Here is a 14,609-nt window from a genome sequence, read left to right as displayed (position 1 = left end):
GGAATATTCCATCGTATACATAGACCACATCTTCTTTATCCATCATCTTTCAGTGGACACCGAGGCTCCTTCCAGTCTGGCTATTGTGGCCATTGCTGCTAGAAACATTAGGGTGCAGGTGTCCCGGCGTTTCACTGCATCTGTATCTTTGGGGTAAATCCCCAGCAGTGCAATTGCTGGGTCGTAGGGCAGGTCTATTTTTAACTCTTTGAGGAACCTCCACACAGTTTTCCAGAGTGGCTGCACCAGTTCACATTCCCACCAACAGTGCAGGAGGGTTCCCTTTTCTCCGCATCCTCTCCAACATTTGTGGTTTCCTGCCTTGTTAATTTTCCCCATTCTCACTGGTGTGAGGTGGTATCTCATTGGGGTTTTGATTTGTATTTCCCTGATGGCAAGTGAGCGGAGCATGTTCTCATGTGCATGTTGGCCATGTCTATGTCTTCCTCTGTGAGATTTCTGTTCATGTCTTTTGCCCATTTCATGATTGGATTGTTTGTTTCTTTGCTGTTGAGTTTAATAAGTTCTTGATAGATCTTGGAAACTAGCCTCTTATCTGATACGTCATTTGCAAATATCTTCTCCCATCCTGTAGGTTGTCTTTTAGTTTTGTTGACTGTATCCTTTGCTGTACAGAAGCGTCTTATCTTGATGAAGTCCCAATAATTCATTTTTGCTTTTGTTTCTCTTGCCTTCATGGATGTATCTTGCAAGAAATTGCTGTGGCCAAGTTCAAAAAGGGTGTTGCCTGTGTTCTCCTCTAGGATTTTGATGGAATCTTGTCTCACATTTAGATCTTTCATCCATTTTTAGTTTGCCTTTGTGTATGGTGCAAGAGAGTGGTCTAGTTTCATTCTTCTGCATGTGAATGTCCAATTTTCCCAGCACCATTCATTGAAGAGACTCTCTTTTTTCCAGTGGATAGTCTTTCCTCCTTTGAACAAAACAACTTTAAGAAAAAATTTTTTGAGACCAAAATCAGGGAACCTTGGGCACAGAGTGGATAACAGGTCATTTTAACAAATAGTTAGTGTTATTATATATAATAATGGTATTGAGGTCACTTCTTTAAATCCTGTTAGAGTACAAATAAGCACTGAGCATCTTTCCTGCAGGGGAGCAGAGGACTGGATGGCTATCAAGGCCCTGACGGACCCCCAGGACCCAAGGTGAGCTCGGTCTTCCCCTAGCTGGCATTCGGATCACCTGCCGTTCACTCTGGGGGAGGAGGCATCCACCGTCCTGTGTGATAAAAGATAAGCAAACACACGACACCCAGGCCTGGACTGATGAGGTGGACAGGGACTATTAGTTACAGGTGTTGGGGCCTCACACTGCTGCCCACCTTGCAGAGGCACGTGGAAGTCACACCCAGGAGCAGAGCCACTCACTGGGGCTATGGGAGCAGGCGTTGTAGTAACAAGAGGGTGGGGTACCTCTATTCCCAGGGAGAATATGATTAACTTGTTTGAATAATCTCACAGGCTGGCAGGGGGGTGCTGCCTAGTTGTTCAAGGTCAGGTGATGGGGATCCAGCCAGGTGGGGAGACTTTCCTGCTGGGTGAGAGAGCGCAGCTGGGGAGGACAGGGGGACTCAGTGGTTAGACCTTTGGGGTCCTGAAAGGCTCAAGAAAGTTTAGGTCTTACCATCCAGATGGTAGGATATCGGGGTACAATGGCATTGCACCCCGCCCACCTTGTGGGTAGCTCAGACACTGTCACCAGTAATGGAATAGTCTGGCACTATAGAAAGTAATCACCTGAGCACTTCTGGTGCTTGAAAAAGGGATTTCAATGTGGGATTAATACCTGCCCACTTTGTTGAGTCTTGGTGGGTCCGGCTGGTGGCTGGGACATGGGACCACAGCACAGTGGGGGCCGTACCCCAGCTCATTTTCCACATTCAGCTTTATTCCCTGCAAATATGCACGGTATCCAAAATCCTGAAGGCAGATCTCACATCCTTCTGTTTTCCTCTTTTCTTCGTGCAGGGAGAAGCAGGTGACCGTGGGCCTCCAGGTGCCCCTGCATACTTCCCTCATCCCTCCCAAGTTAAAGGTTCGTACATGGTTTCTCCTGCGTGTCTCTATCACACATGTGTCCTCTTCTGTTTTGGACATGGTCATGAACTTGCAAGAAAGGTTTTCTAAGCAAAACAAAAGAGATGTTTAGAGCATAACCTCTGGAGAACATCGGGTTCATGGACAACTCCCCTCGTTGCTTGAATATGGTGTCACAGAGAGATCTCCACTTCATCTCTGCCAGAGAGAGTGCCCTCTGCGTTCCGGGTGCGACCCCTTCACTGGGAGATGGCTTCATTTCTGCATGCCTGGCGCAGGTCCTGGCTTTGCCATCTGTAATATCACTAAAGAGATCTGGTCCTCCTGCACACAGTCTTCATGGCAGCCACCCAGCCACCCTCAATGCCTTTTGCCCCAAGTGTACCGAGGTGCTTCTGCCCTCTGCTTGCCAATCCGAAACCCTGAACTGGCCACAATCCATAATCTGTAAACGGCCACATCCTTTTAACCTTTGAGGAATCCCCACGTATCTGCCCAGATGTTCCCACCATCCCAGAGGACCCCTGACTGTAAGTGAAGGGGTCTTGCATGTGTTGTAGTGAATGCCCATCTCGTTATTTTACTCAGCCTTCCAGACTGACAGGATCATATGGAAATATTCTAATTCTGTGATAAGAGCAGTGGTCTTTGAACCTTTTTGAATGTGTATCCTTCTAGGTCAAGAAAAAAAATGTTTTCAACACTCTCTGAATAATCGTATGCGTATTTACTTATGGAGGATCCTCATTGTACAGAGATCCACGAGGACAGGGTTTTAGCTGCTGTGGCTCATTGCTGCATCCCTGATTTCTAGAACAGTACCAGGCAGGTAGTAAGCTACCTGAATGGACTCAAAAGTGTATGTCCTACCTCATACAAATCAGAAAGGGATTTTAAAGGGTGAGTTCATTGGTTTTCTTTTTAATAAAGACGGTCTAATATTTAATTCCCTGTACCTAGTAGATGGCCTGGCTCTCCCTACCATATGTGTCCAGGGGTCATACACTTGGTGTGAACCACCTGTCCGTCTAGAACAACCTTTGCATGTGTTCACCCAGTGTTAATGAGAACATAGATTAGCACAGGGCTGAGACAGAGCCCAGTGAAGCCCCCGAGAGATTTCCCTCCAGGGTGGCCTTGAAGGAAAAACGCCATCGGGTCCCCTACACAGATAGCTGGGTTTCATGTGTTCTTGCAAATTAACACATACGGATAAGTGAGTATATTTGGAATCCATGCTCAAGACCTCGGATGGCCCTCCCCGGGCAGCTGGCACTCACCCTCGCCCTCCTGACTGTGGAGTCCAGACGCGCCTGCCAAGCCAGAAGCCCCAAGAAAAGGAACATGAGGTCCGCTTTCTGTTAGTGATTTGGTTGAAATTGAAAGACTGCCTTTGAGGCTTTGGGAACATAATTTTTTTTAAATTAATGTTGGCCATTTTTCAAAAACATCACTGACTGAGAGCCCAGAATTCATCTATTTCCCGTTTTCACCACCTCATATTTCTGAAACCACACTGGGAAGGTGATGGTTTTAAATTGGTGAGTTGGCAGGCGAGGGCTCCTGAGCACAACAGGCTGATAATGAGCGGATTCCCTCATGGAAGAGAATACTCGTATCTGCACAAAGTAGCCTCGTAGGAGCTTGTCAAAACCCGCACGGCTGGAGGAGACTTGTATTTTTTTTTTAATTATTACATGGTAACTAAAGCAATTAATCTTGCTCTTCTTCCTAATTAATGAAAGGATCTGTGGTTTTCACTTTTATTTTGTCTCTGCCTACCCATTCCTGAGGGCTAGCATTCACACAGTGCTCCCCGGGGCCCAGGCCCAGGTCTTAGTTGCTCTCATCACATTGTTTTACTGGTGGAGAAATTGAGGCATAGAACTTCCATGACTCACCCAAGGTCACGTGTGTAATGAATGAACCCAAGGTCACTCAGGTCCCCTGTGTCCAGAGCCCAGCACCCCACGCCCACCCCTCTCCACAGGGCATAAGCACCCATAGAGCAGACTCCCCACTTTCCACACCTTGCGTGTACAAATCAAGGATGATGCTGGCACATCCTCTCCTTAATTTAAGGACTTGCTTCTGAGATGAGAAAATTAAAGATCCCATTCCATTAAGATCCCATACAGAGTGATGGCTTTCCTAATAATTAGTAATACGTACATAGTAAAACATCATAGTGTCTTTTCTCTCATTTTTCCCAATTATAGTCCAGAAAAATGTATCCTACAGTAAAGCTTTGCTGTTTACACTGCGGGAGAACACCTCGAAGCCACTCTCTGTTTGTTTAGGGATAAGGTCTGTAAGAGCCCCCACCTGTGTTCTTCATCCGTCACACAGCTATGGAGAGCTATGGAAAGCGGCTCTGGGCTGGAGTCGGGCCTGAGGAAGTGGGGCTTCAAACAGGAACCAGCCCTCCTCACCTCCCGCGCTGAGCGCCATGAACACAGGGATCCCTAGTCCTGCCATTCCCTTCGTTATTCCCGTTTAGACTCAGCTGTTTATCCCTCCTGATACCCACCACAGCTGTTCACCATTCCCCACAGCCCCGTCTGTCTCCCACCTGCATCACAGTGTACCCGTATCCAGTGGTCAGGCTGCTGTGTCCTGAAGCCTCAGTGCCCATGAGCACCATGCCTCACCTGTCCATTAACCTGGGGCTGTAGCACCATTTGCCCCCACGACTTGGTGGGAATCAGATGAACATGAAGTATTAAACACTGAGCCTAGAGCACACAGCAAGAGCTCCCAAATGTTACTATCACTGTTATGTTTATGCTCTGTGGTTCTCAATATCAGATTTCTCCCCAAAATAATCTTTTCCCTTTTTGAAACCGAGATCTGTAACTTTTTGGCATTCTCTGCCTCTCTAGTCTTTTATGATATTTATGGGAATCTTTTATTGCTCCTATTTGATTAGGAATGAGCTCCCTGGGGTGCTTGGGTGGCTCAGTTGGTGAAACATAAGCCCTCAGCTCAGGTCATGATCTCAGGGTCCTGGAATCAAGTCCTGCATCAGGCTCCCTGCTCAGTGGGGACGCTACTTCTCCCTCTGCCCCCTCCCCCCCCCATTCGTTCTCTCTCTCTCTCTTTCAAGTAAATAAATAAAATTTTTTTAAAAAAAGGAATGAGCTCCTTAAAAGTAGAGACTGCCATATATTAACCATTTGGACCTCCACCACCCTTCACTGCATGTACGAGACATACAACAAATAAATAAATACACATTTGGTGGAAAAGTGCGCACTTCAAGTGGGTACTGGAAGCAGTCCTGTTCTTACCATGGGGCCCATCTCGGTTGCAGGTGCCAGAGGTGACCCAGGATTCCCAGGGACCCACGGGGATCCAGGAAGCCGAGGTGAACCAGGAGACCCGGGCCCACCAGGTCTCCCCGGCCCATCCATCAGAGATGAAGGTAATCAGCTCCGTGGTATCAGAAGTGTGTCCCCCCCAACAGGTGTTTACAGAGAGCCCTGGGCCCTTACTGACCACTTGGCTCTGCAGCTGGCCTCTCATGCAGAGGAGGCTCAGCAGCTCTAACCAGTTAGGGGGCCTGTGCCACAGGTCTTCTGGGGAGCAGTTGACCTGCAATGAGCAATACACACAGGGCTGGATTGTGCCGCTGACAAGCAACGAGCATGATGCTGTCAACTGACCGGGATGAGTGTGGGCAGTAGCCAGTCCTCGTGGCCAGGGTTACAATTCTCACACCATTGTTGGGGAGTTTTCTTGAGGTGGAAATATGGTGAAGAAATCTAGTGAGAGCATCTATCCTTAGGCTACTGATTGGACTGTGAACTCATGGGTTCCTGGTGGCCTCTGGGGGATGAAAATGCCAACACAGATGTTAAATGTCCCAAGTCTCATGCTGCTCATGGTCACTGTTGGATTTTTCAGATGGAAAGAGAGGCTTACCGGGTGAAATGGGCCCCAAAGGGTTCATAGGAGACCCAGGCATCCCTGCACCGTACCCCGGCCCACCAGGCACTGACGGAAAGCCAGGACTCCGAGGACCCCCAGGGGCTGCTGGACCACCTGGACCAGATGGTAAGTGGAAGGATACTCAGGTGCAGACAAGAGGCCCAGCCCCTGTCAGATTCTTACCGGGGTTTTCCTGCTAAATAATTCCATGAACCAATGCAGTAGGCATTGCAGTAGGGTGTGGCAGGTGCCCTGGGGCACAAACAGAAAAGCCAGTGATGAGGGAATCTGCTGAGTATCAGCAGGCCCGTGGACGTGACCCAGGGTTTGGCTGACTGTGGCTCCAGGGGTGTCAGCTCTGCAGAGGCACATCTGAGCGGTGCAGTCAGGAAGCAGGTGCAAGCTGAAATCCGTCAAGTGTCGATGTGATCTGCTCCGTCACCTTCTTCCAGGGTGGAGGCCTCCTGCCTTGGCTTGTAGCCTCTCCCCTGTTTCACAGCGATCTTTAGCAGACTTGATCATCTGCCTTCTCAGGCCATGCACAGCAGAGCTGTGTAACTGAACAGGTGACAGCAGTCAACAGGAAGAGGTGACTGCATTGGCCGAGGCTGAGATGAGAGACAATGAGGGTCTGTAAACCAGATGAGCATGAGCTTCTGGGCCCCACGCCACCTGGGGGGGTGGGGGGGTGGGCAGCGTGGAGTACTAGTGCAGAGTGTATTGCCAAAGTCCCATGTTTCCTTGGCTCCTCTATCAGTGGAGAACGCTCCGAGGATGCAGGGAGACGTGCGGTCTGTCTTTGAGCTTACCACCAAAAACACTTATCTTTTCGGCTTCCACATTTAAAGGGTAGTTCTAGACTTTGTAAAATCTCCTCGTGGGAACATTTCATCCCTTCAGGAATTTGCATAAATGAAGCTTTGGAAGAAAACATGAGGTCACAATTTCTTTCTATGTGATAGGGTCCATGGTCTACCAGCCAGTGTTTGAAATATTAGACTTTAACTTTCCTGGTATCCTGCCTCCCCACCCCCAGCAATCTCTTAGAGTTTCCTATCTCCAGGCAGGGAGAGCTTCCCATTGCTAACAGGTAGTGTTTGGTTTCATGTAAAGGTCAGGTTCCGGTCTGTGCTTTTGCTGCTTTGGGATGTCTGCTTCTCTCTGCCACCTTGAGAGGAATGATTGTGAGGGTAGTAGAAGCATGTGCGCACCTACTTCTTCCATTGAGAAATCAGCAATCCCTTCTCTGATTCCCTTTTGTCTTCCACAGTAAATGTCTAAGTTAACATGGCCCTACGGTTCCAATTTCCCTTCAACTGGCAAAGCCAGATTCTTACATTCCTCTGAAAATTTTTAGGTGTAGATAACTCCTTGGAATTTACCAGAGTTTGATCTGTGTTATCTGTCATATATTTTTATCCTGGAAGTCATATTTATTGTGATGACATCAGTGATTACGGCCAAGTTTCTATGGGCATTATGTTTCCTGACTAAATGTTATCTCATAAGTTTTCCTTTTTGGCAAAAGAACATGATGTGTTAAAAAAAAAATTTTAAAGCATAAAAATTTGCCTCTTTGAGGGAGTGTGATGGAAGGCTGACCTTGCCATTATCCCAATAACTAAATTCTGCTTCGTTAAAGATACAGACACCATCTTGCTTTATAAATCTTGCTTATTAGGAAGTCTATGATTTACTAATATATCTGCAGATGGATCCGTTTCTTGTGCATATTTTATTCGTAAAATGCATGGAAGAGAATCCAATAAATTTTATCAACCTAAGATATGAAAACCATACAACTTAAATTCTGCTTGAAATATTTTACCCCATGAGCACATTGTTTCCAAATCACTTTTTCAAAAAAGCAATCTCTTCGACAAAAAGTAGCCAACCATAATGGCCTTTTAAAACATTGTTGTGCATAGTCAGAATTTAATACCAGTGACCTGGATTCCCGCAGAGTGCTTTAGCTTTTCGCCTGGAATGAAATCGTTGGATTCCTTTCTTGCTAACTGCCCTTCATCCTGTTTTGTGTGTTGGTTACTAATGAAAACCAGAATTTTTAGTTTTTTGCAGTTCCCACAGAACCAAACTGTGAAGTCAGTTTTCTTTCTGAGCTAAATATTTTATTAACTCTTGGTTCTAGCTGAGTTAACTGAATCAACTGAACTGTCAGGGCAGTTTCATTTTTTTTTTTTTTTTTTAGAATAAGTCAGAATCCTGCCAGCATTGCGATGGCCCTTGGCCTTTTAGGGAAAATCATCTTGAAAACGTCTGAGAGGTGCACTGCTATGCTGTAGGACTTGTCTGGAATTACTAGTTTATTAGATAAAGAAAGCACAGAGGACAGAGGAAGGATGGATGGCCGCTGGAGTCTCCAACCACACAAGGAACACCCACAGTCTGTGTCAAACTTAAAATGCCAACATCTCTGAAATATCTGAAACCAAATGCCTACCTGTCTGCTGCACTTCTCACAACATTGGGAGAACTTGGAGGCATAAAATAAAGCCCACAGGGCTTTATTCAGCCCAGGGCCTGAATGCCCTTGACCTGGTTGCCAAGGAGCTGAGAGCACATCGCAGGGGCAACATCCCGTTCAGTGGTCACTGGGTGCAGCTGGCAGCCCTCTACACTCACTGGCCTTCCGTGGTGCCCTCTCATCCCACTGCCTGTTCTCCCTGAGAGCCTTTGTTGGTACTTCCTTGTCCCTCCTGCACTATCCAGAAGTGATTTCAAGCCCCACATTGGGCTCCGTGCTGGAGTATAGAGCCTACTTTTATTTTTTCTTAAAGATTTTATTTATTTATTCATGAGAGACACAGAGAGAGAGGCAGAGACACAGGCAGAGGGAGAAGCAGGCTCCATGCAGGGAGCCTGATGCGGGCTCCAGGATCATGCCCTGGGCTGAAGGCAGATGCCTAACCTGAGCTGAGCCACCCAGGGATCCCTGCAGACGACTTTTAGAAAGAAATCTCTTGAATGGCTCCCTGATGCCCTTGGGCTGAAATCCAAGCCCCTCGATGGCCCTTTTACCACTCTCAGATTCCTGGATTTCCTGGTCTTTCAGGAGCTTTCAGACACACTCCTGCTCTCTCTGGAACTGTCCCTGTTGCCCTCTCTTGGCTTCTTTAGGTCCTGGGCACCAGGTCTTAGAGCTTTCCTGACGCCCCATTTTAAATGGCCTTCCTCTGGGGCGCCTGGGTGGCTCAGCGGTTAAGTGTCTGCCCTCAGCTCAGGGTGTGACCCCGGGTCTGGGGATTGAGTCCCACATCGGGCTCCCTGCAGGAAGCCTGCTTCTCCCTCTGCCTGTGTCTCTGCCTCTCTCTGTGTCTCTCTTGAATAAAATCTTTTTAAATAAATAAATAAATAGCCTTCCTCTGTTACTCTCTCTCTGAAAGCCCTTGTTTGCACAGCCCTGGCTGTCGTTGAAATTTTGTGTTGGTTTGTTGACTGGTGGCCTCAGGTGTAAGCAGGTGAGGGTGTGCGATGTTCTCTGTATGCACAACTCTGGCTGCGCTGCTGGGCTGGCATAGGTGCACCGGTGCATAAGTGAGAGAGATTGTCGCAAATGTGGTGAAACTGAACTGCCAGCTGCCCTTCCATACATACAGTGACCTAGGAGCTTTCTGACCTTCAAATTCTGGTGTCGCTTTAACAAACAGCAAATGCCCTTAAAGTCAGTGTTTCCTCTCCTCCCAGCTTCCTTGGTGCCTCTTTCTCACTCCCCCCAGGTACTGTGAGGTGGGTATGGCAGCAGGTATTTCAGTGTGTTGGGGGGTTCTAGATCTGGGCTGCAAGCACTGTAGGGTTTGGCAGCAAGGACAGACTGGGGGACGTTCCCAACCTGACCCAGGGGCGCTGGGGGGTTGCTCATCCCCACCATCAGGTGGCGCTGCTGTCGAGAAGATGCGGAGAGCGTTGCCCTGAGAGCCTGGTTCTCAGGACTGGATGGGAGCCTGCAGCCCGGATAGACTTCTTTTCTTTTTTCTTTTTTTTTTTTTTTTTTCTGTATGTTTTTTTATTGGAGTTTGATTTGCCAACATATAGCATAACACCCAGTACTCATCCCACCAAGTGCCCCCCTGAGTGCCCGTCACCCAGTCACCCCATCCCCCGCCCACCTCCCCTTCCACTACCCCTTGTTCGTCTCCCAGAGTTAAGAGTCTTTTATGTTCCGGACAGGACTTCTGAGGGGCCCTGATCCTGTCATGGGAGTGAGGGTGGAGAAAGGGGAAGTGGGTGCGCTGGAGCCAGGTGGCCCCATGCTGTCTGCATGAACCATGCAAACCCTTGTGTGCACCTGCTCCAGGGGAGCACAATGGGGAACCGAAGTCATGTCAGTACCTTGGTTTGTTTTGGTTTAGTTTGGTTTTGGTTTTGGTTTGGTTTGGTTTTTGTTTGTTTGTTTGTTTTCTTTTGTTTTTGTCTTTTGGGGAACCCAAGTTGTGTTGGTCTTAGAATATGAGTCTTACCACATAAAATATGTGGTTGATTATACAGAGATATTGTAAAGACGTCACTTGGTCACTTGTCCCCTCAATATATAAATGTCTGGTTTTTGACATGAAAATATATTTTTAATTATTAAAAAGTAATTTGTTTACTATTCAGAGTTTTAGACTATATGGGAAACTAAAAACAAGAAAGCACAATTAGTAAAAATGAAATCTTAAGAAACAAAAAAAAATAGTAGTAGAATAAAATATGTGGCTGAAAAGTGAAAAACCTTTCTTTGGACTCCATGTTTCCTGAAAGCAAAGATTGTTATCTCTAGACTTCATTAGAAAAACCCATAATAGGTTCCTGCCTTTCCTTCCATCAATAGGGGGTGGGAGCTGTGGCCATAAAAGGGGGTCCCAGAAAGGGATTGCACACTCTGTTGGGAGACCTGGCTGTGACCCTTCCAACTCTGGGTCCGGGGAGGGGGGTCTCCAGGTTGCACTCACGACCATCCTTGTGGATTTTCTCCTTAGGTTTCCTTTTCGGCTTGAAGGGAACAGAAGGGAGCGCAGGGTTCCCTGGACCTTCTGGCTTCCCTGGAGCTCGCGGACAGAAAGGATGGAAAGGTGAGGAGTGTCGTCGGAAATGCTGGAGGAAGGGCGGGCAGCCACCCCCTCTTCCAGGATGTTTCCCCGTTCCCCCCTGGGGTGTGTGGCGCCCACCGCACTGTCCAGGCTCCCAGCCCTGTGTTTGCCCTCCTTTCTCCCATCTCTGTCACTGCCTTCATCACTGAACTTTCAGAGATGCAGAGCCTGGGGGGGCACAAAGCAGAAGAGCTCTGACCTCTTGGGCTGAATCAGATGGTTCTGTCAAGCACTCAGCTCGAAGGCAGCATAACTAGCACTGAGAGCTCGTCCACTGCAGAGACCCATAGAGTAGTCGTCACAGCTGATCCTACCCATGTTCCCCTGAGTTAGGGCTTAGTCACCAGCCAGGCAGGACGGGGCAGGTCCCCGGCAGCTTACCCCCGGGTGGTGGGAGAGGTGCCGTCGAATGAGCAGGAAGAGGGAGATTCTAGCTGAGAAATGTGCTGCACCCCTTCCATTCTGGGGAAGGTGGCCCCAGGCCACGCACCCCGACCTTTGTGGCACACGTGGGACGTGTGGGTGTGCGGGTGCCCCCACAATGGACGGGGCCAACTGCAGGAGTCAGACCCCATGGAGGGCTGTGTAGCACTTGTCCCCATGAGCCACCACCAGTCACCTGTGCCACCAGCAGTGGGTTCCCTAGGCCCCACTGTAGCAACACTGAGAAGGGAGGCCAAGTATTTCCTGCCTCCCACCCAGGAGCTTGGCCTCTGAGCCCAGAGTGCCAGCCAGGCCCCCTCCCCAAGTCTCCTCCTATCCCCCAGACTCTGGAACACCATCTCCCCCCAGCTGCACACCCACCCCTGTCAGTGGCCTGCTGTTCACCGTGCCGGGGAAATGTGGCAGCATTGCATTCTGCATCCCGAGCAGGTACCTCTGCTCCTCATCCAGGAAACGGGGGCAAAGGGTACCGGTCCCCGGCAAGCTCAGGAGTAGACAAGGCCCCAGAGTGCTTCGTTGTCACCCCAGCCCCCACTGCCCTGGACTTCTGTCCCCTGCAAAGCCAGGAGGAGTGTTCAGCACATGCTTCACAAGGAAATAACAAGTCTTTCCTCACATTGCAGGTGACGCTGGGGACTGTAAATGCGCGGAAGGCGATCAGTTCGTCGGGGGTCTCCCAGGGCTGCCAGGACCCAAGGGCTTCCCGGGCATCAATGGGGAGCCAGGGAGGAAAGGGAGCCAAGGCGACCCTGGCCAGCACGGCATCCCTGGGTTCCCAGGGTTCAAGGTGAGACACCAGTTCTCTCAAAGCTGACAGGACTTCCTTGACAGCTTCTGTTTAAGCAAACATAGATTTAGACCAGCAATGCCATGTACCCAGTGCTCCATTCAAACAACCCCGTGCTCCGAGAGGAACTGTAAAACAGTTATTGGTGACAAGGTGAGTGTCACAGCTGCTCTGGAAAGTGGTTTGAGATTTCCTATGAAAGTCAGAGGTAGAGCTGCCAGGCGTCCGGGACCCACACACCCCTGGCTGGGCGCCTCGGAGGATCCAAAACACACATCCACGCAAAACCTTGTACACAGGTGTTCAAAGCACATTGTTGATAAAGGCCAAAAGGTAGAAACAACTTAAAAGTCCAAGAGGTTTCGTGTGATGCCATTCCTAGGAAGTGTCCAGGACCACCAGATCTAGAGACAGAAGGCAGGTCGGGGCCTCCAGGGGCTGGCGGAGAGGGAAATGGCAGTGAGTGTGTCATGGCTGTGGGGTCTTCTCCAGGGCGGGTGATGAAAATGTTCTGCAATTAGAGATTAGTGATGCTTGCACAATCGTGTGAAAAAACACCAAATCGTATGCTTCAGAATGGTGAGTTTTACCGCATATGAATCAGATCTAAAAAAAACAAAAACAGAACCCAGCATCTGGAATGTAAAACATTCCACTGAACATTCATCTTTTCAAATTTAGTACAGAAATGATTAAGCATTTTATGATGTCTCCCTTAACCAGCTAAGAAGTGAGACCTCCCAGTGAACCATGAATGTCCAGGGATATCTGAACTTCCCTGCCCGTGGATTCCCCGTGTGTATCAACTAAACAGACTTTATGTCACACCTATGAAAAGAGCATCTAGAGATCTTTCTTTGGCAAGAGGTTTTAACCAATGATTTCAAAGCCAATTTCAGATAAAGGCAAAATATGCCTTGTTATTTCTTATTTTACTCAAAAAGAGAGTTTCAAGAGATTTACAATGTGAAAAGTCTATTATTTTACTTATTCAGCAAGAGAGGAAAAAGTGCTCAGGGCACCGGGCCAAGAGCGACCTGGCTCCGTGAGCTGGTACCGGGGATGAGCAGCCACACGGAGCTGCTACACCAAGGCTGTCACTCCTCACTGCTTTGTGGCACCAGAGCTTTGTAGGTGAAATGAGATCCACAGCCCCCTCCATGGCGTGCCTCAGAGATTTCTCAAGCACAAACGGTTTTATCCAACTAAAAATGGCAGGCACTATGTTTTCATGATTCTGTCTCCAAATCATGGCCGTCTTAGCCCTTGAACACATTTGTAGTGGGGGTTGTGAACTTACGAGGAGCAAAACTAGTAGGATCTTTGCTTGTTTATAAAATTATCAAATATTTCCTAGAAGCCAAATGGACCCCATTTTGTGCACCTGGAATGTCTACAATCTTCCAAGGACCCATGTTCCCTCCACCAGCTGTATGACACACATGCCCACACCATCTTTGTTCACAGACCTCTGGCATTGTGTCTGTTGTCTTGCGTATAATATGTTTATGTGTCTGGCGACCCTGCTCCAGTGCGAAGGCCTGGGATGGTTTTTTGTTTTGTTTTGTTTTGTTTTGTTTTTTTAATGTTTATACCAATAGAGTTTGGGAGAACATTTGAAGTGTGGGAGCCAGTCAGTAAATGAATTCATCCAGCCATCAGTTTGCCCAGCACCTACGTACTGAGCGCCATCTGTGTGTGTCACTCTCCTGGGCATTGAAAGAATGTTGCCCTTTTCTGCAAAGAACTGAATCAATAAATCAAGTATCTGTGGAATTTTTCAGAACGTTCCCCGTTTAATTAGACCAACACTGAAAGTTCCCATATTCTTGCAAATAATAACAACCAAGATTTCCCGAAAATGAGCACATCACACATTAACATCCTGACCCACTAACCTGCTCATTTCTGTTCATTAAAAGACCTACACTAGATTTCACAACCTAAAATATGAGTGTCCCTGCGATGAGCTTGTCTCTATAATATGAAGGGTTTTTTTTCCAACCTTAATTTCAGTCCAGAAGACAAGCTGTTACTCTCAGTATTGAGCGGACACAAATTTCCATCCCTTGTACCTGGTGTACTTGCTCAGAGTCTAAATAATGTCATTAAGAGTTGTTGATCTTGTGTTTTAGATCATTGCTTCCTAAAAGTTCATGACTATGTGGCTCCCTAGGAGTTGGTTGAAATACAGATTCTAGGTCAGTGGCAGTGGGGAGGGATGGGGGACTGCTGAGATACTGCGTTTCTAACAAGCTCCCTGAAGAGGCCAAGGCTGCTGGTCTATGGACCACACTT

At 48.1% G+C, this 14,609-nt stretch overlaps 1 protein-coding gene across 3 annotated transcripts in view; it reads left to right on the top strand.

The window, feature by feature from the left end:
• Positions 1 to 14,609, top strand: part of COL4A2 (collagen type IV alpha 2 chain) — a 169,972-nt gene that overhangs the window by 120,592 nt on the left and 34,771 nt on the right. For all 3 annotated transcript variants that reach the window (XM_077854964.1, XM_077854963.1, XM_077854962.1), the window contains exons 17-22: positions 1,116 to 1,169; positions 1,992 to 2,058; positions 5,374 to 5,484; positions 5,967 to 6,116; positions 10,970 to 11,062; positions 12,148 to 12,311. In XM_077854964.1, coding sequence (XP_077711090.1) covers positions 1,116 to 1,169; positions 1,992 to 2,058; positions 5,374 to 5,484; positions 5,967 to 6,116; positions 10,970 to 11,062; positions 12,148 to 12,311 — 639 coding nt within the window. The remainder of the gene's footprint in view (positions 1 to 1,115; positions 1,170 to 1,991; positions 2,059 to 5,373; positions 5,485 to 5,966; positions 6,117 to 10,969; positions 11,063 to 12,147; positions 12,312 to 14,609) is intronic.

This window comes from Canis aureus, chromosome 17 (genome assembly GCF_053574225.1).
Source record: "Canis aureus isolate CA01 chromosome 17, VMU_Caureus_v.1.0, whole genome shotgun sequence".
NCBI lineage: Eukaryota > Metazoa > Chordata > Mammalia > Carnivora > Canidae > Canis > Canis aureus.
Note: the sequence above shows the minus strand (reverse complement) of the source record. Positions and strands in the feature narration are given on the sequence as shown.